The sequence below is a fragment of the Aquarana catesbeiana genome, linkage group LG13 (assembly GCF_042186555.1).
Source record: "Aquarana catesbeiana isolate 2022-GZ linkage group LG13, ASM4218655v1, whole genome shotgun sequence".
NCBI classification, from domain to species: Eukaryota; Metazoa; Chordata; class Amphibia; order Anura; family Ranidae; genus Aquarana; species Aquarana catesbeiana.
Window position 1 is genome coordinate 89,696,758 of NC_133336.1, and position 26,241 is coordinate 89,722,998.

The 26,241-nt window shown below is 43.1% G+C and overlaps 1 protein-coding gene across 1 annotated transcript; it reads right to left on the bottom strand.

Annotated features, from left to right (window-relative positions):
• Window positions 1-1,571: 1,571 nt before the first annotated feature.
• Window positions 1,572-4,818, bottom strand: SSTR1 (somatostatin receptor 1). Its single transcript, XM_073610614.1, has one exon. The coding sequence runs from the start codon at window positions 4,058-4,060 to the stop codon at window positions 2,957-2,959; it is 1,104 nt and encodes a 367-aa protein (XP_073466715.1). The 5' UTR covers window positions 4,061-4,818; the 3' UTR covers window positions 1,572-2,956.
• Window positions 4,819-26,241: the final 21,423 nt, after the last annotated feature.

A 26,241-nucleotide genomic window follows, 5' to 3' on the forward strand; every position in this document is an offset into this window, starting at 1 on the left:
TCAGGCATAGGGTATACATCAGTGTCGGCAGGGAGGGCGCATGGGCGCCACCCCCCTATCCCTGCCGCCGCCCATCTATCCATGTGACCGGCCCCTTTCAGGATACTGGACTCATGGACTCCTATGGCGGGGGTGGGAGGGGGTGTTTTATTTTAAGCAGGTGAATAGAGCCAGAGGCTCTAATAGGCTTCAAAAAAGGGTGGGCTCGGGGCACCCTGATCCCACCCAATTGCGTGACCATAGCGAATTAATTTTCGCTATTTTCATGCTACAGTGCCTCCCCGCCAATCAGGAGGCAGCTCCGTGAGACCTGTTTCCCGATTGGCCAAAGCGTCTGGAGATCCTTTTGGCTGTCCAGCGCTTTGGCAGAAGAGGAGACACAGAGAGAGGAAGAAGCATGAGGAGCGGACTCCTCTGCCGCCACCGCTGCTGCCTGCTGCCCTCACTGGAGGAGAGCCACAGCTCTGCAAGTGCCATACCTCCCGCATGGTGCTGTGTGTACTTTTAGTGCCAGGAGCCGCGAGCCCATGGGGTAGGGTGCTATCAGAGCTGCGAGCCCTGTGCCGGGGGGGTGGGGGTGTTGTCAGAGCTGCCAGCCACGAATGGGAAAGGGGGGGTTGTTCTGTCAGAGCTGTGAGCAGAGGGGAAAGGAGTGGGAGTGCTATATACCAAATTCTGACATAGGGTATATATATATATATATATATATATATATATATATATATATATATATATATATATATATATATATATATATATATATATTTATAATTATAGGGTATATATATATATATATTTATAATTATAGGGTATATATATATATATATATATATATATATATATACACCCTATCTGTAATGCTGATCTATATACCCAATGCTGGCCTATATACCTATATACCCTATTTGTAATGCTGATCTATATACTCAATGTTGACCTATATATCCATTGCTGATCTATATACCCTATTTGTAATGCTGATCTATATACCCAACGCTGACCTATGTACCCTATCTGTAATGCTGACCTATATAATGGGCAGGGCTTATGAGAAGTGGGAGGGGTCAAAAAGAAAGGGTGGGGGTGGGGTCTCCCCCCCCATACTAAAACTTCAGCCGCCACTGTTATACATTCATTTATTATCCCCATTACTTGCAAATCCAGTAAAAGGCATTGCAACCTGGAATGTTATCGATCCACCTAACTTAGAAGCGAAAGCAGTCAGACCGATACTAAAAAAAATAAATTCTTCTGTGTCCAGGAAACAACATGCAAGATTCCTCATTTGAACTCATAAAAGTAGGGTATGTGTTGTTACTTAGAACAGGTGGAATCATTACACCATTTTCTGACCTAGTACCTTTATAGGACCCTTTTAAAAAATATAATTATATATATATATATATATATATATATATATATATATATATATATATATATATATATATATATATATATATATATATAAAAAAATACAGCCTGTATATATACATTATATGTAATATATGGTATACAGTATATAGTATACAGTATAAACACACACACACCATATATTTTATAGATCTGTTTTTTGTATTTCATTCACTTTAAAAGCATTTTTGCTTTTAATATAACATTGCTATGTTTTGACTTGCAAAATGTTTGCTGTAATTATTTTGAAAATGACAATCGCATTTCTAAAATTATTTACAAATGAATCTAGACAAAGTTGAGTATGCAAAATCGATTTATGTGTAATAATGAATAGCAAGTCAATACTTCAGCTATGTAATTGCAAGAAAAAGCATTTGTTTGCATATGGATTTCTCATACTTTCTGTAATCTTGCAGCAGCATGAACACAGGTGTAACAAAAAGGACTGGGATTGGCACAATGTGTGAGGCACAACAAACCACTTAACCTTTTATGACCAAACGACAAAGTACATTTTCTCCCTTTAGACTAGAGCATCAGCTCTATCACTAAAGCATCGGCGAAAACTTTGTATAAATCTCTAGATAACAGCAGCTAAATTATGTGTGTTATGAAAACTGCCTCAACGCCTAATGGGTTTATTTTTCAACACAAATGATAATTTTTCTTGTGTGGACTTGGAGTTTTAAGAGGAAGGATAGAACCTTCAACTGATCCATATGAGCTTTGCAAACATCAACAATATTTGTCTGCAACAGTCAGTAATTGAGCTTACAGCAAAACAATGATCCAAATTGCATCGTAGACAAACAAAATAACAGAGAAATCAACTTTATACATGCTAAATATTCATGAGGATTTTGTGCTGCACATTAGAAAACCCCAAAACTGAGATGCTAGTGTATGTCAAGGCAAGAATACAGATGATGCTCTCGTTATCCTGATATTACTAGGTCACTCGCCACTTACTGGTAATGTCAGCAGCTTTACTTTCTGAATTCTAAAGTGTTTTTCCACCCTGGAAAACAAAGCAAATTGGCGTAATTGATATATTAACCTTTGAAGCGTCTGTTCGTGTCTAAGACATAACATTAAAATATTAGTACTATTGCAATTTGTCTTGGATGAAAATTATGCTAAATACCGTATCACAACCTTAATTACAGAAAATGCTCTAAAATTAAACAGTAAACAGAGCTGAATAAGGCAAAGTTTAGTTACCCAAAGCAACCATTTGCAATTCACCTTATGTTGTTCTAGCTGCTTTAAAGTTTTAAAGGTAATTGTTAATTGGTTGTTATGGGTTACTGCTGTTTGCACTGGCTTATTAATTAGCCTGCTGTTATTATTAGATTGATTGTAATCTTAAACTATCAGTGCAAAATGGTATTTTGGTAACACTATAAAATGCAGTAAAATAAGTCCCTTCTTAACTGCAGTTCATCTGTTTGCACTGGAGTAGTTATTCCTATGAATGTTCATTGTCATGAAAGGCATAGAGTAAATGAATCAATAACTTCATTTAGATGTAAGTGTATTTCCTCTAATGAGTCCTGGAGCTGCAGGTCCCATTGCGGTATGTGCTGCCTGTTGTCAACATGCCATTCTGGAGATCCTCAGCACTATAAGCTCTGCTTTTCAATGCTGTGGCATAGTAGTCCACTGGTTCTTCTGTAGCATTTTCCATCCAGCTAAGGCACAAGACCTTCTGAAAGGACCGTCTGAAATTGTCTGATAGGACACCATAGAGGAAGGGATTGGCACAACTGTTGGCATAACCCAGTGCAACAGAGAGCTGGCTGATTGTAGTGTCCCCCCTCCTGGCAAAGACACCCACTAACTGTACTACATAGAAAGGCATCCAGCAGACCACAAAAACTGTCACCACTACAGTTACCATAAGTGTCAGCTTACGCTCAGATCTGCGTCGTTGCTGCCAACCAGCCTTCAGAGCCACGACCCTCATTTTAGTGATAATGAGAATATAACAGAGACAGATGGCAGCCATAGGAAGGAGGAAGCCCATCAGAAATGTATAGAGTACAAAGACCACAACCCATCGTTGAGAAGGTTCAGGCATATGTACATTGCAAGCCACTGTCCCGTCACTGTTAGGTGCTGTACTGGAGAAGATTACAATGGGCATAATGATAAGAATCGAAAAGAGCCAAACTCCAAGGTTCACCATCTTTGCCACGCTTGGCCGCCTGTAGCGAGCAGCACTTATGGGATGGACTACTGCCACATACCTGTCCAAACTAAGAACCGCCAAGCAGTAGACACTGGTAAACATGTTCATAGCGTCCAAACTCAGAACAAGCCTACAGAGCAGAGAGCCAAATGGCCAGTGCCGGAGGAGAGTAGATGTCACCAAAAAAGGTACACTCAGCATGAGAAGTTCATCGGCAATGGCCAGATTTAAAATATAGATGTTTGTGGCAGTCTTCATTTTGGCATAACGCAAGATGACATATATCACCATAGAGTTGCCACACAATCCCACAATACAAACTAAGGAATAGACAAATGAAATAAAGATTGCAATTCCAGGAGACTCTGTAGAAGTGCTATTCCGGGAGCTGTTGCTCAAAGTCAACTCTAAAGCATTGTCCAGTAATGTGGATGTGGATGTATTGTTTTGCAGCATCTTGAAATTTATTTAGAAAGGCTAAATTAATTTAAAAAAAAAAAAATCAATCTTCTCTTTTGAAGTTATACAAGTCTCAGGTAGGCACACTCTGCCCTTGCTTTAAAGCTAGCATTGCTGCAATAGAGTTGAGTTGTTTTGTTGATAAAAGCACACAATAAATAGTCAAATCCTCTCAGCAGAGATTTTAAATATGTAATTTTGTTTGCCTTTTCTATCCATGTCAGCAAATTCAGCAGGTTAAATCTCCAGGTACAAGGGTGATCTTATCACTTTATACAGAATTCACATTCTTCCATCACTTAGGTAACATCCAAAAATGAAGAAGCTCTTGAAGTCTGCAGCAATCCTTTCTCCAGCCAAGAGTAGCATGAAATCTCTGGAGCTGCAATGTTTGTTAAAGACGGTAGATGAAAAGCAGCGGCTGAAGGAGGAGCAGTGGCTGAGTGATTCACTGATCAGAAAGCATCAGAAACAGTTATTACACAGTAACAAAAGCTGAAGAAAGCGTAGCTCTGGGGCACAGCTGAAATTTCTAACACTGCAGAATGTGAGGATGCAGGGGGTGCAAGATGCTGAAGGTTGAAATGAGAAGGACCTGCTCCTTGCTGTGTAGGGAGGGGAAAAAAATCTCCCTCACAATCTGTTGTCTCTTCTCTGGGGAATGTATTTGCCTTTTTTTGTCTTTATAGCTTTCTCTTTTGCTTAACCCCTACCGTGTTTAATGTTTCAAAGCATTACGCGGACTGTCATGCAAAAAATCAATGATGTAGGACCGTCTTTTGTTTCTACTCACAGTTCCATGTTCTATTCTAGTCCTGCGTGATGCTCACTCTTTGCCTGCGTGACTTACAATATCTTTTTCCCATTAACATTTTCATTTGTGGGTGTCATTCAGCAAACACCACTTATACACAGAGCTGTCAGTTTAAATGGCGAGGATGATTTGAAATGTTAAAAGACATTTTCTATGTCAGATATTGTTTTCTTGTGGTGAGTGTTGCAGGTTCATAACTCAGATTTGAAACCTGCAGCCTTAGGTCCCGTTCACACCTGTTTAGATGCGATTTAGGTGCTGTGCGCTAAAGAAAATCCTGATTGCTGCATCTTTGATGTGCTTTCATAAAAATGCGCATTATTTAGAGTTCTACAGTAATGTACCTAGAACACATCTCATCTAAAAAGAACTACACAGATGTGAACCATAGGTGTGCACAGCCTATTGAATTAGGGTGTGCACCTCAAACATAGCTCCCAACTGTCCCTGATTTGGAGCAATGTCCCTCCATCCCTCTTTCCCCCTCATTTGTCCCTCATTTTGGTCTGATCCATATAGTTCTATATAAAATGCACGTTTTATCTTTCAAAAAGTGTTTCCCAGAGCTAAACTTTTCATCCAAAATCTAAATTGCTGCATTTGTATTATTATTATAACACAGGATTTATATAGCGCCGACAGTTTACGCAGCGCTTTACAACATTAGGGCAGACAGTACAATTACAATACAATTCAATACAGGAGGAATCAGAGAGCCCTGCTCGTTAGAGCTTACAATCTAGGAGGGAGGGTCAAGTTATACAAGAGGGTAACAGCTGTGGGGGATGAGCTAATGGAGAAAACAGTGCAGTTGTTAGATGGAGGCAGGATAGGCTTCTCTGAAGAGGAAAGTTTTCAGGGATCGCCTAAAAGTGGATACATTTGGAGACAGTCTGACAGATTGGGGTAGGGAATTCCAGAGTATGGGCGAGGCTCGGGAGAAGTCCTGGAGGCGGATATGGGAGGAGGTGATGAGGAAGTTAGAGAGCAGGAGGTCTTGGGAGCAACGGAGACGGCGATTAGGTTGGTATTTTGAGACTAGGCTAGTGATGTAGCTGGGGGGCAGAGTTGTGGATGGCTTTGTAACTTATTGTTAGTATTTTGAATTTAATTAGTTGGGCGAGTGGCAGCCAATGGAGTCTAGCAGCAGCATTCATGATGGACTGAAGGGGGTATAGTCTATTTAAAGGTAAGCCAATGAGGAAGGAGTTGTAGTAGTCGAGGCGAGAGATAACCAGGGAGTGAATCAGGAGCTTTGTGGTTTCATTGGTTAGAACGTTAGGACGTAGTTTAGAGATGTTGCGGAGGTTGAGGCGGCAAGCTTTGGAAAGTGATTGGATGTGGGGCCGAAAAGAGAGTTCAGAGTCCAGGATAACACTTAGCACCCTGACATGTGGGGAGGGGTGGATGGTTGTTCCATTGCTCTTGACAGACAAGTCAGGGGAAGAGGCACGTGGGGGAGGAAATATTATAAGCTCAGTTTTGGACAAGTTGAGTTTGAGGAAGTGGTGTGACATCCATACAGATATGTTGGTTAGTAAGTTAGTGATGCGTAAGGAGACTGATGGAGTGAGTTGGGGGGTGGAGAGATAGATTTTTGTGTCATCAGCGTAGAAATTATATTGAGAGCCGTGAGAGGCTATCAGCTGACCCAGGGAAGAGGTGTAGATTGAAAATAAAAGAGATCCAAGAACAGAACCTTGGGGGACCCTGACGGAAAAGGGAAGTGGAGTGGAGGAAGTAGAATTGTAAGTGACACTGAAGGTGCGTTGGGATAGGTAGGATGAGAGCCACTGAAAAGCACAGTCAAGGAGACCAAGGAAGTAAAGTTTTTTGAGGAGGAGGGGGTGGTCAACCGTGTCAAAGGCAGCTGAAAGGTCTAGAAGTAGGAGTACAGAATAGTGTCCGTTGGTTTTTGCAGTTAGTAGGTCATTTTTGAGTTTTAAAAGAGCAGTTTCTGTGGAGTGTTGAGGGCAAAATCCAGATTGAAGGGGACCAAGAAAGTTGTTCTTAATGAGGTGGTCACTCAGTTGGTTGTAAACCAGGCGTTGAAAGAGTTTAGCGGAAAAGGGGAGCAGGGAGATAGGGCGTAGGTTGTTAAGATTGGTAGGGTCCAAGGACAGCTTTTTAAGTATGGGGGGTGACCAGTGCATGTTTTAGAGCACTGGGGAAGATGCCAGAGGTGAGGGAGAGATTGAAGATATAGGTTAGAGAGTGTAGGATGGAGTCAGAGGGCGACTGTAGCATTTGAGAGGGAATAGGGTCCAGGGGACAGGTGGTTAGGTGGGCAATAGAAAGGAGTTTAGCAAATTCGTCTGTAGTAGCAGGTTTGAATAAGGGGAGTGTCAGTTGTACCTGTTGGCATGGGGTCTAAACTGGGGGAGATATCTGTAGGGTGGAGATTTCATCACGGATTGTATCTTGTATCTTGTTTTTTAAGTGATTAGCGATCTCCTGTGCAGTGAGTGAGTCAGTGGGTGGAGGCGGTGGAGGTTGAAGTAGAGAGTTGAAGGTAGACAAGAGTTTACGGGGACTGGATGAGAAGGTGTTAATAAGAATTGTAAAATAGGTTTGCTTGGCAGTGTGGAGGAAAGAATAGTATTTATGGAGGGCAGATTTGTATTGGTTGAAGTCTTTGAGAGATTAGTCTTGTGCCACAGACGCTCAAGAGCGCGACTATGTTTTTTGAGAATTTTAGTGTCATCTGTTTGCCAGGGTTGTAGGGGTCAAGGCCTGATTCTGCATGTAGTGAGGGGAGCGAGCTTGTCCATGGTGGAGGACGGAGATTTATTGTAGGTGGACGTGGCTTGGTTGGGGCAGGACAGGGGAGAGATTTTGTCAAAGAGGTGGTCAGTAGCAGAATAGAGGAGAGAGGAGTTGAAGTTGTGAAAGTTTCTACGGGTGATGGTTAGGCGATTGGAGGGAAAGGTGGTGGAAGACAGGGAGAGAGAGAAACTAATAAGGTGGTGGTCGGAGAGAGGAAAAGGATTGTTTGAGAAGTTGCATGGAGTGCATAGGTAGGAGAATACAAGGTCAAGGTGTTGCCATCAGAGTGAGTAGAAGCCTGTACCCATTGCTTCAAGTCAAATGAAGAGGTTAGACTAAGAAGTTTAGAAGTATCAGGAGTGTTTGTATTAGCAGGGATGTTGAAATCACCGAGAAGGATTGTGGGAATTTCCAAAGAGAGAAAGTAGGGTAGCCAGGCAGAGAACTCATCAAGGAAAGTCGATAATGGTCCAGGGGGCCGGTAGATCACAGCAATTCTTAGGGAAGTAGGAGAGATTAGACGTATACAGTGGGCTTCAAATGATGAGAGGGAAAGAGAAGGAGGGGAGTGAATAACCTGGAAGGTGCATTGAGGGGATAGGAGGAATCCCACTCCACCTCCCTTGCATCCATTAGGCCTAGGGGAGTGAGTCCAGTGAAGGCCACCCTGGGAGAGGGAAGCAGGAGAAGGGGTGTCAGATTCGTGGAGCCAGGTTTCAGCTAGAGCAAGTAGATTAAAGGAATTAGTGACAAAGAGGTCATGACCAGCAGTGAGTTTGTTGCAGACAGAGCGAGCGTTCCAGAGGGCACAGGAGAGGGGGAGGCTGGTGTTGGGAAGAAGAGGAATGGAGACTAAATTGCATAGATTGTGACTACTGCCAGAGGGTGTAGGGTGATGGTGATGGGTGTGTTGGGTACAGTTAAATAAGGGAGGCCCAGGGTTTGGGGAAATATCTCCAGCGGTTAGGAGAAGCAGAACAGTAAGGGAGGTAATATGAGAATATGATTTGTAAGAGGGGACACGCTTCAGTATCCTGGGGGGTTTGTTAGCAAGTGGGCTTAGTTAGAAAGAGGTGATGATTGCAGTAATAGGGGGAGGGGAGAAGTGAGGGTGATATGCACAGATTGTGGGGTGGAGAAGAGGGGTGAAGAAAACAGAGCTTGAGGAGAGAGGCTGCAATTGTGAACAGGAGGAGAGGTAAAGAGTGCATGTTTCAGAGAGGAAGGTGAGATAATGTGAAAATGAGGTCACCTGCAGTCTGCTGTGGTTTGCTTTGTGCAAATCGCTGAAGTGCAAGAGCAGAAGTGCCACTTATTTAAAGAACCCCACTTCTTTGGAAGAACCCCCTGTATGTGCAGCCCCCTGTATGTGTTCCCCCGTAAAGAAAGCTTTGTTTTTATACTGTGTTGGGTGTGGATAGAATCTGGTAATTAATCAATCAGGAGGTGATATTAGGCACACAGCTACCAGAGCAAAACTTTCACAGCACAATCAAATTGCAGGAGGACCAAGAGGCCAAAATTGTAAAGATAAGGGAACCCATAATTTAGGTAAGACTTAATAGCTAAATAAACATTGAAATAATGTGAGCATGGCTACAGATGAAGTTGAAACAGCAGTGACAAACAGATTTACCAAATATGCATGTGAGCAGTCAGTCAATGTTCATTTAGAAGGACATTGAAGTATAAACACAGATTTACCAAATATGCATGTGAGCAGTCAGTCAATGTTCAATTAGAAGGACATGGGAGTATAAACGCAGATTTACCTGTGAAGAGAGAAGAAGATGTTCAGATGGATGGTGCAAGAGCAGAAGTGCCACTTATTTAAAGAACCCCACTTCTTTGGAAGAACCCCCTCTATGTGCAGCCCCCTGTATGTGTGCCCAGGCACACCTGGCACACCCTGTGCGTACGCCTATGATGTGAACCTGGTCTTAGCCTCAGGTTACTCGTGAATAGCATCATGGTGAATATAGACAACTACCAAGAGAATTTTACTTGCAATTTCGCTCTTCGCCATTGGCTTGTGAGGATATTTAGACATGTCAATTCTAGAAAGCCAGAGCAAGCACAGGAGCTGGAACTCTCCGAACCTTACTAAAGACATTGCTACAGGAATGTAAGGGAAAGGGGGTAAAACAGTTTTAAGCCCCCTTTGCCTCATGGGATTGTGGCAGCGGGGTTTCTAGTATCCCCTCAGGTTAAAAAATTGCGGGAAGACTTCCCATTGGCCCTTGGCCTCTGGAAAGGTCAGGTGACACTGTATCTGGGCAGTTTAAGGGGATTGTAGTGTACAATTGGAAAAGATCCCCTTAGGTTTTAAAAATTGCGGGAAGATTTCCCATTGGCCCATTTCCCTCTGGGTAGGTCAGGTGACAACTGTATCTGGGCAGTTTAGGGGGTTTTCTGTGTGGATTTTCAAATAAAAAGAGGGGTTCCGAGCCCCAGAGGTTCAGTCAACAGCTGTGGTGTTCCCTCCCACCCTCCCTAAGTCACGCCATTTAACTTTATTTTGTGGCTAGTGTCACCTTTCAAGGGGGACAGTTTATTTTATACAAAGTTAAACAAGTTATTTAAAGTTGTTAAAGTTATATGTTAAAAGTGGGGAGATTCCCCTTTATTTGATTTTACAGCTTGGGCCGTAGTGGCTGAGCTGTTTTATGTGTTCTAAAGTTTAACTTTTAATATTTGTTTATTAAAGCCAATAATAAAGGCCGCGGACAAATATTTTTCCAATCAAAGGTATTGGTGTGTTTTTATTGTGTCAAATTCTGCTGACTGCTATCCCATGAGAATAATCTGCATCCACATGAACACAAGATGGAGAACAGCGAATTGTATTCAATAGCAATTCACAAAATAAATAAATAAATACATAAGTATCTGTATATGTGATTAGTACTTTCTCCTAAAAGCACTAGAGTTGTTGGTTCGAACCCCAGCCACAGCACTACCTGCCTAGAGTTTGCATGTTCTCCCTGTGCCTCCATGGGTTTCCTCCCACACTCCAAAGTCATGCCGGTAGATTAATTGGCTCCTGTAGAAAATTGGCCCTAGTGTATGTGAGTTAGGGACCTTAGATTGGAAGCTCATTCAGAGCAGGGACTGTTGTGAATGTACAAAATATATGGGAAAAGTGCTGCATAAATTGACAGCACTATATAAGTACCTGTAATAATTACATCTTTTAGTTCCGACCCCCATCACTGGCCATGTCTGAGGGGGCTTCCTGCACTGGATATGGGCCATCATCCTGAGCCACAGATACTTTAAGCAACTAATAATGTTCTTCTTTTGTGTGTGTATTTTACCCTTACTTTGATTTCTTTTAACTTCAGTACTACGCTATGGGTGTGCTCTCTGCCTAGTGGTTTGTTTTTTTTTCTTTTGTTTTTTTTTTTTTTTATTTCAAAAGAGCTTTATTGTTAACAAGGAAAGTAACATTAGGGCAAAGTAACACCCACGCAGGGGTGAAGGAGGGTTACAAAAATATAGATGACAAAGGACAGATTCTTGTATGAAACAATCGAAATATGATCAATCAGCATAATGAAAGATAAGGTTTAAAGAAAACATAGTGGAAGTATACATATATGGTGTACACTGTAGACCTGAGGAAGCTGACCGAGATCTGTCCATATGCCCTGACACCCCTAATGGGAACAATCTGTGCCATGGGACGTTGGGCCAATGCCGTGTAGGCCGCCAAAGGCGAACCTGCACACCCACTGGGTAGAAACTGAATAGAAGTAAAATTCAGAAAGGCATTTAGTAATTCTCAAAAGGGCAGGATGCCTAACCTGAAGAACGGTGACATAAAAATCGCCCTGTAAATAAAAGGTCGTATATGGAAGTAGAAGTTGAAGGAATGTTACAACCTTAATCCAAATTCCCCATTAGTTAAGACTAATGGGGTGTATGAGAAAGGAGAAAGATAAGAGGGGATAGGAAAGACAAGTTTAGAATGAAAGGAAGAAACAGTCAGAAAGATGGAAGAGGGGGGTCCAGGTGCAGCTACATTAATGGCTATGCAATGAGGGGGTGATGTAAATCAAGTGGGTTGCATTAGGGGTAGTAAAACAATGGATTATATAGAGGTGCCAATGTGCTGGGCCCAGGGTTCCCAAATGCATTTAAAGGATTCATATGTATCCAGTATAGTGCTGGAGGTTTTCTCCTGGATCATAATCTTTTTTTTTGCTTGGATAAGTGAAAACATACTGAGGGGGACTTCCAGGCCCGCGCAATAGTTAATTTAGCTCCCAGTAGCATGAAATGTATCAGCTTTTGCGTATATTTCGTGATATTAGGAATCTTCTTGTTCAGAAGGGCTATTGCCCCAGTAACTGTACAAATTAAGCTAAAGATTTTGTTCCAGAAGCTCCTTAACCTGGGGCACTGCCAAAGGATATGGAGAAGGGAGCCCAGATGATCGCATCCTCTGAAGCAAAGGGGCGAAGATTGTGGGAAAATTTAATTAGTCGAGTCGGGACCAGGTACCAGCGGGTGACGACCTTAAGGTTTGCTTCGACAAGGGATACATTAAGGATTCCTTTGAAGACTTTTGTAACACGAAAGTTCCAAGTGTCCAAGTCCCACTCGAACTCAAGGTCGCTCTCCCAGCTAAGCATGTAAGGCGCTTTCTCCGATAGGTCAGCAAGTGTTGAGTATTTCAGGGAGATTCCTCCCCGCACAGCCATGGCTGTGGAGCACCATTGCTAATAAGGGGTGACCGCGAGGGGGATATTGTCTTTGAGTGTCAGAGAGAGTAAGAAATGTGATATTTGGTGAAAGCGGAAGTTTTGGAGGGGGGCATATCTGGTTTAGCGGTGCAGTAACCAAGTTTTAGGGGGCCGTTATCCAACCACCATTGAAAGGCCTTAATATCCATTCCAGGGGGGGAATTGAGGGTTGTGAAAAATATGAGCGAGGGAGTGCCACCATGATGCTATAGAGTTCAATTTATGTAGGGAGTCACATAAGGTGATCGAGTGGGACAGTGAGGGAGAGAGGATAGGGGGCCTAGATTTAGGGGGCCGCCAAATAAGGAAATCTATAGTGTAATTAGGGACAGCTTGTTTTTCTATTCCCACCCAGTCTGGTTTAGGACCTCTGGAATCAATGGTGGAAAATTGGATTAATTGAGCCAGAGATTAGGAAGTCCTAGGCCTCCTTTCTTTCTGGGTCAAAAGAGCATCTGTTTTTGTCGAGGCGGTGATTTAACTTGCCCCAAGTGAAGTGAGTAATTACCGATTGGAGGTTAGTTATATGTAGTTTGGGGACTGATATGGGGAGGGAGTGGAAGAGATAAAGGATCTTGGGGAGGAGGGTCATTTTAATAGCATTTATCCTGCCTAAGCAGGACAGATTGTGGAGCGACCATTGGTCAAGGTCGGATTTGAGTTTCCTGAACATGGGTGGGTAATTGTTTTTGTATAGTTGGTCAATAGAGGTTGTGAGGTGGACACCTAGATAAGGGACAGAGGTGGAACTCCAAGTGAATGGGAAGTGTTCTTTAAGTCTTTAAGTCTATCTAGCAGGGGTGATGGGATAGAGATATTAAGGGTGGTGAATTTGGCCATGTTAACCTTAAGTCCTGAGGCCTGGCCAAAATTGTCTAGCAGCTGTAAAACGTTAGGGGTCGAAATGAGGGGGGAGGTTACAAAGAGGAGGATATCATCCGCGAAGAGTGCACATTTGTGTGTTGAAGGGCCACAATTAACTCTGTGAATGTCTGGGTATTCTCTTATAGTAATGGCTAAAGTCTCTATTGCTATGGCGAAGAGGGGGGGGGAAAGGGGACATCCTTGTCGTGTTCCTTTAGAGATAGGGAATGGGTCGGAGAGGGATCCCTGAAGCCTAACCTGAGCTTTGGGGAGGGAATATAGGGCCTTTAATGAGGAGAGGAAGTGTGGGCCAAAACCCCACTTTTCGAGGGTTGTGAATAGATATGCCCAGGTGACCGTATCAAAGGCCTTCTGAAGGTCTAATGAAAGGAGGAATCCCTCCTGTGATGGGCCCCCATACCATCCCGACCTAAGTAGGGAAATGATGTCCACCGCCCTCCTTATCTGGTCCGGTCCCTGCCTCCCCGGTATGAAGCCAACTTGGTCTTTGTGTACATAAGACCCTATGAAAGACCCCAGTCTGTTGGAGAGAATTTTTGTCATGATCTTAAGTTCGTTGTTGATTAGCGAAATTGGCCTATAGTTGCTGACTTGGCTGGGGTCTTTTCCAGGTTTGGGGATGACAGAGATGTAAGCAAGGTTTGCTGTTATGTCTAGTGACTGTCCCTTTCGAAGGAAATTAAAGAGCCGGACCAGATAAGACGAGAGGGTATCTGAGAAGGTCTTGTAATAATGGGTCGAAAAGCCGTCCGGGCCCGGAGCTGAACCTTTTTTAAGTCCTTTGATGACCTCCCTAACCTCTCCTACAGTGAAAGGGGAGTCCATGATAGATCAGTGAGTGTCGGATAATTTGGGAAGAGGGGTATTGTCCAGAAAGGAGTTTAGTTTAGCAGGGGAGCCGGGGTTGGTATCAGCATAGAGGTTAGAGTAGAACACGTGGAAAGCCTCTAGTATCTGCTTTGGGTTTTGGGTTAGCGTGCAAATTCTTTGTTTAGGGGAGAGTTTTGCTGCAAGTTGGGGGCCAAATTTGTCAGCAAGGAGGTAGAACTTGCCACTTACCCATTCAAGGTGCTTTTTGGCACTGGAGGTAAGGGCTATGTTCAGGGCTATTATAGCTGCGTCAAGTTTAGATAGAGGGCTTGGTGTCGGATTTTTCTTGTGTGTTTTGCTTAGGGGCCGGAATTCCTTCTCTAGATTAAGAATGTCCAGTTGTTTCTCACGTTTAAGACGTGAGGTTAGTTGGATGATTTTACCCCTCATGACCGCTTTATGAGCCCCCCATAAGGAGTTGGGTGTACTGTCAGCATTGTCATTAAGGAGGAAATATTCCTTTAGATCATTTTCTAAAATGGTGCAATGCACTGGGTTGGAGAGAAGAGATTCCTTAAGGCGCCATTGAGGTGGGCCCAATTGAGTTGGGGAGCTTGTGATTTTGAGAGTAACTATAGAGTGGTCTGACCAGGGGACTTTGCAAATGGAGGATTGGGACGCTAAGTGTATCTCAGTGTGTGTAAGAAGATGTGATCGATTCGGGAATAGGTCCCGTGGGGAGCCGGAAAGTGAGTATAGTCCTTTGCAGAAGGATTTAATTCACTCTAGATGTCAATCATCCCTAAAGAGTGAAGTAGTTGGGCGATGTGGAGACTCTGTTTGGGGGGTCTTTTTAAAATGGGGATACCTTTTGGCGATTTGTCTAAAAGGTGACCGAATGCTATATTTGAATCTCCGCCTATTATTACCGTGCCTTCAAGATAAGGTGATAGGGCAGTGAGAATAGATGAGAAGAAGCTTGTTTCCTGTTGGGGGGCATAGTAAGAAACCAGAAAGAAAAGGGTACCATTGATGTGTCCTTTGACTAGGATGTAACGACCTTCACTTTCTCTAATGGTCTGGGAATGGGTGAATGATATGTGTTTAGAGAGGAGAACTGCTACCCCTCTCTTTTTTGTCATCCACATTGGCCAGAAAGAAAGTCGGGTAGCTGTGGTGAAGGAAAGTGGGGGCAAAACTTTTGGGGAAGTGGGTTTCTTGTAGTAAGAGAATTTCCAGCCCTCTGGAGTGATAGTTTTGCAAAGCTTTTCGCCTTTTGATCGGGGTATTAAATCCCTGCGTGTTATGGGAGGCTATTTTGAGGTGTTTGAGTGGTGGGGTCAGCCATGGATGTGCGGGGGGGGGAGCGCACGTACAATAAGAGAGTTCCTGCCTGGTACCGTGGAGAGGGAGATCTTGTCTTGAAGCGGCTGTTTGAGTTCCGCAACCTGGGAGAGTAAGATCGGCGAGCCATTAATGAGTGCACCTGGAGGGGGAAGAAGAAGAAGTTAGGTAGGGAAAAGAAAAGCCAGAAGTAAGGTTGAAGAAGGAAGAAAATGAGAGACCTCAGGGGCAGGGAAGAAAGTGACCCTGGTTCCTGAGGGGTAGGGCTGGCATGCCGGGCCCTACTCCAAAACCCTAAAAAACTCAGATTTCGGTGATGGTGCAACCAACAATGGGGTTGCATTCCTGGTGATCCTAGGGGAGAAGGGCTCCTCTAGAACTCAACAGGTGGAGTGGCAAGTGGAACCTCTCCGGCCTCGTGGCCCCTTGTAAAAAGTAGGAGAAGTGGACCCAAGGATGAGAGTCAACGCATCTTGAACTAGGTATGTTAATACAGCAAAACCTTGTAAAACATTGAAGCAAAGCAAAAAAGAAACACAAGAAAAAAAACAGAAATCAACAAAACTGTCCAGAAGGGGAAAACATGTTTGTTGGTCCCATGTCAAGGAACCATCTCTGGGAATAAGGGGGTTGAGGGTAATAAGGGAAGGGTGGGAAGGGGTACCGGGAAAATGGATTTGGGGGGGGGGGGCAGGTTAGGGAGGGGAGGAGGGAGGTAATCATAGACAAGTACAATACCAGTCCATTGGGTCCTGGACCCTAGGTCGTGATCCACCTGTCTGATGGTATAGATCAGCAACCCATGAGGAGGATCCTGTAGAAATTTATAACAGAGATCCAAACAAAAAGGGGTGCAAATCAAGAAGTAAAAAACAAAAAAGCAAAAAAGCCTAAAGGAAAGCTGACTGTTCTGGCCATAGTAATGGAGGCCTAGGTGGGTGTAGGAATGACTACTACACCATCAGGAAGCAGAATGTTCTCGGAAATGAAGAGAGTGGATCCATCTTGGACGATCGAGTCTCGGGTTCATCTCGGCGGGATAGAGTCTCAGAGCCTTTTTGTTTGTTGCTTGTCCCAGAGGGGGTGAGGGGGCTGGTCAGTGGGGGTTTCTTGGAGGTGTTGGCATGGCAATCCTCTTGGCGATGGGAGGATTCCTGGGAGATAAGTCCAAGTTGCAAAAAAAGACGTTCGCCATTTTGGAAGTTATCACTATAGTGGAATTGAAGACGGAAAGGGACAGACCACCGGTGCTTGATCGATTTTTGAGTGAGAACGTATTTTATTGCCTTGTATGGCCATATTGTCCAGGTTACGGGATTTCTTCATTATTTCTTCTTTCACCACATAGAAATGAGGTTTGACCACTATATCACGTGGAAGGCCATCCTGGCGAGGGGGTTGCAGCGCTCTGTGGGCCCTATCAAGTTCTAATCTGTGGTCCGGGATATCTGGGATGACGTTTTTTATGAAAGATTTGACGGTGTCTTGTGTGTCAACTATCGATTCCGGGACACCTCTGATGCGGAAATTATAGCGTCTGCTCCTGTTCTCTAAATTATCGATCTTAGAGAGAGCCAAATCCAATTGTTCTTGCAGTGTCTGGATGCATGTGGTATTTTGGTTAGTGCTTGCTGAAGAATCATCCACCGCTTGTTCAATAGCATCCATGCGGTTACCGAGGTTCTGCAGATCAGCTTTGATGGATGAAGTGATCTGCAGAGCAGTTTGTGCAAGCCCTGCAGCAAGCATGTCAGAGAAGCTGCTGAGAAGCTGGGCCATTTCATGAGGATGGTTTTGGATCAGGGGTGAGGCCTGCAGGGAGTAGGCCAGGCTATTAGGGGTATTCATCAAGGGAGAGTGAGGTAATCCCATCAAGGATCTGCCCTTAAGAGATTCTGTGGAGGCTGGGGAGACTGTCAGATCCTGTCTGGTGTTCCCAGGGATAGAATCCATAGTAGGAGAAGGCGGAGGATCTGCTATGGAGTCCTGTGCTCCGAGATCTGTGTGTGAGGGGGCTGTGTCTGCCATCTTGGAGGGCTCAGGGGCTGCTAGGCCGAACTGTAACTGTTGGTTTACCTCCTTCTTTAGATGGCCCCTTGAAATACAGGCGGGTGCTCCGTTACGTCCTTCGGTCGGGGGGGGGTTCTCACCGAGGGGTCCCGCTAGTGATAGCTGGCGTAGGGGCTTCAGAGAAACCGGAGCGGTGCGGAGCTCCGAACTAACGTGTCTCTCCGAAGGTCCCGCGCATGCGCAATTAGTGGTTTGTTTTTAGATAATTGACTGGTACATGATTGCCGAGACTCACAGAAAGTGGGTTCAGGACTTCTGGACATTATTAAATCTGAAAGACTGAGGACATTTAGCTGACATTTACAAAATAAGTTTTGCAGGGGATAGCTGATTAACTGTGACTACTGCAGTAAACAATGTTTGTTTTTACTGATTTTTTTTTTCTTGGCTAGAGTTCTGCTTTGCTGGTTCAAATGTCAAATTTCCTACATGAAATACTTTTGTTGTGAGACTCCCAGTAATTATTAAATCTTATGTTTCATTACTATCTTAAATTGCTGTGTCTAATGAGTATAATCAGAAGGGAGCGTAGCAGTAGACTTTTCTATACTGTGCCATACAAGATCAGTAAAGAGAAGAGAAGGGGTAAGGCCTGATTCACACTTGTGCAGGTTTCAGTTTGCATATTGCAGGTGCATTTTGCATTTTTCAATACACATCTCTAAACCATTGAAGTCTATGGAACTAAAAACCAGGAAAAAAAACCCTGGCCCTTTTCATGAAATGCACAGATGTGAACTACATCCATAGGAGACCATGTTAAATGGACTGTAGTGTGTTTCTGCAAAACTGAAAATGCACTACAAAATGCATAGGTGTGAACCAGGCCTAAGAGTTATTCCTCTAATTTTTTTTCTTTAAACATCTGGAATTTTTGGGCAGACCAATTTTCAGCTTTCAGCGCTGTCGTACTTTGAATGACAATTGCGCGGTCATGCAACGCTATACCCAAACAACATTTTTGTCTTTTTTTTTTTCAAACAAATAGAGCTTTCTTTTGGTGGTATTTAATCACCACTGGGTTTATTTATTTTTTGCTAAATAAATGAAAAAAGACCCAAAATTTGGGAAAAAAAATAATATACTCTTTTCATAGTTTGTTATAAAATTTTACAAGCAGGTAAATTTTCTCTTTCACTGAGCTGATGAGGCTGCACTGATAGGCACTGATAGACTGCATTGATGGACACTGATGAGGCGGCAATGATGAGGTAGCACTGATGTGCACTGATGGGCACTGATAGGCTGCACTGATGGGCACTGATGAGGCAGCAATAATGAGGTAGCACTGATGTGCACTGATGGGCACTGATAGGCTGCACTGATGGGCACTAATGAGATGGCACTGGTGGGCACTGATGTGGAGGCACTGATGAGGCTGCGCTGATAGGCATCACTGATGGGCACTGATAGGTGGCACTGATGGGCACTGATACAAACAACCCTGCTGCTCCCAGGTGATGTATAACGACCATAAGCTTCAAAGCATGCTGCAACCGTGGGGTGCACGCCCTGCCACTGCAAGCAGACTACTAATGGGAAAATTAGACAAATGGCAGCACTCCCACATGATGCAAAAAAGGCTTTATTGTATCCAAAATATGTAAAAACAATCCACACGGGCAAGAGAATGAAGGCAGACGTGTTTCACACACTATCATGCTTTGACAATGCCATATTGAGATGCGAGTGTTGTCTCAATATATATGTGAATGGATTTCATGATTGAATTCAGGTGTATCCAATTCCACACTCGCATATCCTGTTTCAAGTTTCAAGTTCCCATCATGCACAATCAAATCTAAACAACATTTGATATAATATGAACAGTGCAAAATCAGTAATCTACATAACAAGCATCATTCTAAAAATATAAAACAGTACATGAGCAGACTAAAAACGAAAATGATTTACAAATATAGCATACATGAAACTGTGGAGGATTTATCAAGAGGACTACATATCAGTGTACACAAGAATACAAATACAGGTATGAATACCTAAAAAATGTATACACATACACACACATACCAACACGAAATTCATACCAAAAGAAAGGAGGTAAATTGTAAGCTGGACTGCAAACAACATTAACAGACTCACATATCAGAACACATGTATATGCAAGTGTGCACACACATGTGACAGCAAACAACCGTGCCTAGATGAGTCAATGGCATCTGTCAATTGTCTATAATACACGATAGTTAATCATAACAACGGGTTAAATCCCATTCGAAATTTAAACCCTTTGGAATTCTAGTTTGCAAACTAAAAATCCAATACACTTCACCTTTACACAATATCCTAAAACTGTCACCTCCTTGTCTCGGTGTAGTGATTCTTTCTATGCCCTGTATTTGTATCAAGGAGGTATTACCATTGTGAATCTCATTGAAATGTCTGGTAACGTTAGTGGCATGTTCTTTTCAGTATCGCAAACGTGGTCATTCAATCGATCTCTCAATCTTCTAGTGGTACGACCAACAAATTGAATGTTGCATTCTTTGAATGTGGTTAAATAAATCACATGTCTAGTATTGCAATTAATATACATCCGGATGCTGTAGGACCCGCCACTAATGCTGGAAGAAAAACTATCACCCCTGATTATGCATGGGCAACATGGACATATATTGGCTCCACATCTGTAGTTACCCACAAAATCAAGCCATGTCCTATTGGGAGTGCTAGTACAAAAGTCACTAGGTGATAAAGCATTGCTCAAAGACGGGGCTCGTCGGGATACCACTTTAATCCCCTTAGATAGAATATTGGCATATGTATTATCCTCATATAAAATAGGTATGTATCTCTCAAGAATCCCATTGATTTTGCCAAATTCTAAACTATAGGGGGTTGAGAACACTGGTACACTGACTATATGTCTTTTCTGCTTTTTATCTTGTAAAAGTGTATCTCTCTCAATGGTATCACCAATATTGATCGCCCATATTCCCATGAAGAGAACCTGCTATCCATAAGTCACTTCTCTTCTTCGTATGTTTGAGGCTCACTACACACTCTCCGTAATATGATAAATTGCCCAACTGGTATTGTCAGGGAAACAGGTGCATCCCCATGCACAGTTCCACAAGGTCAGCTAACCAGCACAGGCAAGGTCGCGCTAATGCGCATCAGCGTACACGAAGGTACAATATCGTTACTAGACGAACGCCTGGCGCCGCGATCGGGCGAATGCGCATGCGTGGCAATACCGCAATCGGGCATACGCACGAACGTAATGGTGCGCGCACGACGTGATACAGGCGCCTTGTTTATTTAAATGCTCCACTGACAGTGCCACATCGCTGGATTATCATCAGCTCTACCTGTGTTCCTGTGATTGAGTTTCCTGTTCTCCTGACCTCCTGTGTACTGACCCGGCTTGTTTATCTACTCCTCTGAACCTCCTGACTCTACGTACCGGCTTGCTTTGGACTCCTCCTGCCTGCTCCCTGCATCTGAACCCGGCTTGATTTACGGACTCCGCTTCCCTCTGTCTCCTGTACCTGGATTTGTTGAATCGGTTCTTGGACGGTCTTACTGTGTTTGACCCCCTGGCTTGGCTTCTGATTTTCTATTGGACTTCCATTGGTCCCCCTGTCTGGACCTTAAGCACATTGCCTCCAGTGACTTTGTTCTGTCAAGTTCCCAACACCAGCTTCTACATCCAGGCAACCCGTGCTTCTGTGAGCACCGCATCCCTGTGTCATCTTCAGGGTTGTGCTGCACTCGGCCGCAAGGGGAGCCCTCTCAGCATCTCGGCCTCCTACTAAGATCCTGACAGGTATCCTCCATATGACATGTTTGGGGTGTCCAGAATCAGCATGGGATAGTTTATTTCCAGAAAGGGGTATCCTGTATAAACTGGAAACAATACGACCCCCCTAATGGAAAGCGACACATCCAAAAACAGAATGGATTCTGCATCCATCTGCCCAGTGAAATGTAAGTTCAGACTTTTATCGTTCATATATTCCAAAAGTTTGTCAAGATCGTTAATGTCCTCTGAACAGATGAATAACAGGTCATCAATGTACCAACGGTACATGATGATGGATGAACGGAAGGGGTTCCCTACTTCAAAGATAGGACCCTCTCGCACCAACCCATGTATAGGTTGGCAAAAGGGGGTGAAAACTCCGCCCCCCATCGCGGCTCCGCATCTCTGCAGATAAAAGCTACCATCAAATGAAAAGAAATTATGAGATAATAGGTAATCCAAGCATTCAAGAATGAACTCTCAATGCACTGGTGAATACCCACTATACAAATCAAGGAAAAAGCTCACTGCCCGTATACCTAACCTATGAGGGATGGATGAGTACAGGCTAGACACATCACATACAATCCATGTCTGCCCCATCTCCCATTGCATACCATTAACAATAGTGAGAAGCTGTTTCATGTCCCTAAGATAACTGGGAAGATTTTTGACTAATGGTTGTAGTTGGTAGTCCACCCAACGACCTAATTGTTCGTTGAGAGAACCAATCCCAGTCACAACTGGAGGTCCAGTCAAGGGAGTAAGACCCTTGTGTGTTTTAGGGAGGTGATGAAAGACAGACATAATTGGATTGTCGGGAACCATGGCCTCACCCTCCTTCCTAGATAGTACCACTAAACGCACACCTTTTGAAATTTTTAATTTTCATTATGAGTATCATCACAGACAATACCAGTGGGTCGGCAGGGGATAAGTATAGCAGGACTCTTGGCATGGCTCAGGACAATCCATTGAAATCAGCTGCCTGCCAGAACCTGCATGACACTGTGTAGGATGGATTTGGATCACTGAGATTATTATTCCGTAAAAGGGAGAGGTCAATGTTTAAGGAAATGAAAGCATTTTGGGATAAGAAGACCCTCTTGGAATACTTGACTCTAGAACGGGTTCCACAAGGATTGAGGATAAAGAAGTTTCCAACGTTTGAATTCAATGATGATAATTTAAGAAAACAATGGACTGATATACTTACAAATTGCTCATTCGAGCTTATGAGGATCATCATCAATTCTAAGATGGTTGATATTGACAGATTACAGCTGGAAATCTCCAATATCAAAAATTAGATCCTGCCATCTAAGGAATCCGTGCTGTTTAAAGATCTTGATTCTATATTGAGTGATAAATTGGATCGCATGGAAAGAGACATTATTAGCAATAAGAAATCCAAGTTACTACAAGATTGATTTGATTATGAAGCCAACACCGTGTATATTTGGAAGAAACTCCAGTTCCAGTACAGACATCGCAAGCTATCTAGCAATGTGGGGAAACATGTCAGTTTTTCTGATACTGACACGGAGGTGTCGGATTACATGCTGGCTGGATCAGGTTAGGCATTGAGAACACTGCTAGGAGAGACACACAGCTAACTAATGATGTTCATTTAAACGCATCACATGGCCCTTTACCCAAAAAGAAAAAGGGAAAGAGATATCCCACAGTAAAACAAGGAGAGGAGGCAGGAGGAAGAAGCACTTACAACCTGAGAGGTCAACAGCAGAAGAACCCCTAAATGTGCTGAATTAATCACAGAGACTGCTCACATCCTCTGATGTCACCTTGCTCGCAAAAGGTTTGAATTTTTGGCCATTGAGGCATTTTAATTTGTTCCAGACTGTTTTGGATGTTAATACATTTTCCCGTAACCTCACCTTACGCAAAAAAAATTGCAGGATCAACAGGGGGCAGTGCCCCACAGGGTTTCTGACACTGCTTCAACTGATATGACCATATGTAATGATTTTCAGGATGTATGTGCGCTACAATGTTTGGAGGAGTTGCAGGGAGAATCTGCTTTTGGATGCAATGATCAGGATGGAGATTATGTTCCACCGATACAAGCCCCCCTTGAGGTGCGATCGGATTTCTATCCGATCAACTCTAGGAGTAAATGCTTAGATCTTTTTCAAAAGAACATGGAGTAAGTTGCAGTTGATATTCTGTGAAGGAAAACATGGTATGAATATATTTATATAATAAGCTGCATATAAAGCAGATAAGAGGACTACAACATAAAGGGTCATGTAATACTGTCAAGAAGCCAGGTGGAAGGTGCACGTATTTATGTCACAACCCACATAACCAAGCAAAATAGAGTGTGGACAAGAGGAAATAGCAAAAGAACATGGTGAATAAGCCAAAACCGAGGAAGTGTTACCTTAAAACCTTAGAAAGGAGAGTGCCGCCAACTCTACCCTGTGTTCCCCACGTGTCAAACACCTGTTCATTCTGCCTTTCTGTTATACTATAGATCTGTCCCGATTGCTATTTCTCCTGATGAGTGGACATCTCCATGAAACGCGTAGAGCCCCAGCCTCATGCTACACCACTGCAATCAGGTGATTCTGAGATTTAATAACATTAATTTTATCATCAATTATTATCATTATTACCATCATTATCTTTATTATGAATTGGAACTTTTAATTACTATACATGAATGTATCTATTATTATTACTGTGAATTATGTTCAATAAACTGTTAAGGTGTTACTATTGTTTATCATGTTATTTTCAATTATACAATGTATATTTCTTTGAAATTACCATCATGTGATTGCACACCTTATTACCTAGCCGTGCTTCATACAAAGTCCCACCCAACCCCCTTCTTTTAATTTATACATACACTTGTAGATAAAGGTGTGCGTTTAGGGGTACTATCTAGGAAGGAGGGTGAGGCCATGGTTCCCGACACTCCAATTATGCCTGTCTTTCATCACCCTCCTAAAACACACAAGGGTCTTACTCCCTTGACTGGACGTCCAGTTGTGGCTGGGATTAGTTCTCTCAACGAACAATTGGGTAGTTGGGTGGACTACCAGCTACAACCATTAGTCAAAAATCTTCCCAGTTATCTTAGGGACACAAAACAGCTTCTTACTATTGTTAATGGTATGCAATGGGAGATGGGACAGACATGGATTGTATGTGATGTGTCTAGCCTGTATTGATCCATCCCTCATAGGTTAGGTATACGGGCAGTGAGCTTTTTCCTGGATTTGTATAGTGGGTGTTCACTAGTGCATCGAGAGCGATCAATATTGCTGATATCATTGAGAGAGATACACTTTTATAAAATAAAAAGCAGAAAAGACATGCAGTCAGTGTACCGGTGTTCTCAACCCCCTATAGTTTAGAATTTGTCAAAATCAAGAGGATTATTGAGAGATACATACCTATTTTATATGAGGATAATACATATGCCAAAATTCTATCTAAGGGGATTAAAGTGGTATCCCGATGGGCCCCATCCTTGAGCAATGCTTTATCACCTATTGACTTTTGTTCTAGCACTACCAATAGGACATGGCTTGATTTTGTGGGTAACTACAGATGTGGAGCCAATATATGTCCATGTTGTCCATGCATAATCAGGAGTGATCATTTTTCTTCCAGCGTTAGTGGCAGGTCCTACAGCATCCGGAGGTATATTAATTGCAATACTAGACATGTGATTTATTTAGTCACATGCAAAGAATGCAACATTCAATATGTTGGTCGTACCACTAGAAGATTGAGAGATCGATTGAATGCACGTTCGCGATACTGAAAAGGAACATGCCAGACATTTCAATGAGATTCAATGATTTCAATGAGATTCACAATGGTAATACCTCCTTGATATAAATACAGGGCATAGAAAGAATTACTACACCGAGACGAGGAGGTGACAGTTTTAGGCTACTGTGTAAAAATTAAGTGTAATGGATTTTTAGTTTGCAAACTAGAAATCCAAAGGGTTTAAATCTTGAATGGGATTTAACCCATTATTATGATTAACTATTGTGTATAAAAGACAATTGACAGATGCCATTGACTCATCTAGGCATGGTTGTTTGCTGGCACATGTGTGTACACACTTGCACATACATGTGTTCTGATATGTGAGCCTACTGTATATTTTGAGACAACACTCGCATCTCCACATGGCATCGACAAAGCACGATTTTGTGTGAAACGCGTCTGCCTTCATTCCCTTGCCCATGTGGATTGTTTTTACATGTTTTGGATACAATAAAGCCTTTTTTGCATCATGGGGGAGTGCTGCCATTGGTCTAATTTTCCTCATTAGGTGGCACTGATAGGCAGAACTGATAAGCTGCACCTATGGACACTGAGAAACGGCACTAATAGGCACTGGTAGGCGGCACTGATAGGTGACACTGATGAGGAGGCAATCATGGGCCCTGATTGGCAGCACTGATGGGCAGTGATTGGTAGCACTGGTAGGCACTGATTGGCAGCACAAGTGGGCACAGATTTATAGCACTTGTGAGCCAAGATTGGCAGGACTGGTGGGACTGCACTAATAGTCAGAACACCGATAATCAGTGCCCTTGCATTTCCATGTTCTGTGTACTGTGGGGGATCAGATATAGTGAATGTAGGCTCCTGGGTTTAGTAACACTTTAATAAATGTAATTTTAAATGAAACTGATGCAAGTACCCGAATCTGACTTGGTATCATCCTCTTGCAATTCCTTGTACAGATATACTTAGTTGTGCCCATACTGTATTGGAACCATCGCCCAAGACCTGCTATGTGGCCCAAATATCGGGATGTTCTGACAGGCAGAGCTCCAGCGCTTTTTGGTAATGTTAAATCTTGCACACATTCTCCATCTCCTAACTTCCCCATTGGCCATGGAGGCAGACAGTTATAATGACAGATGACATCAGGGAATAGGGCCAAGGCAAGCTCCAAAAGTACCATAAAGTGCTGGAG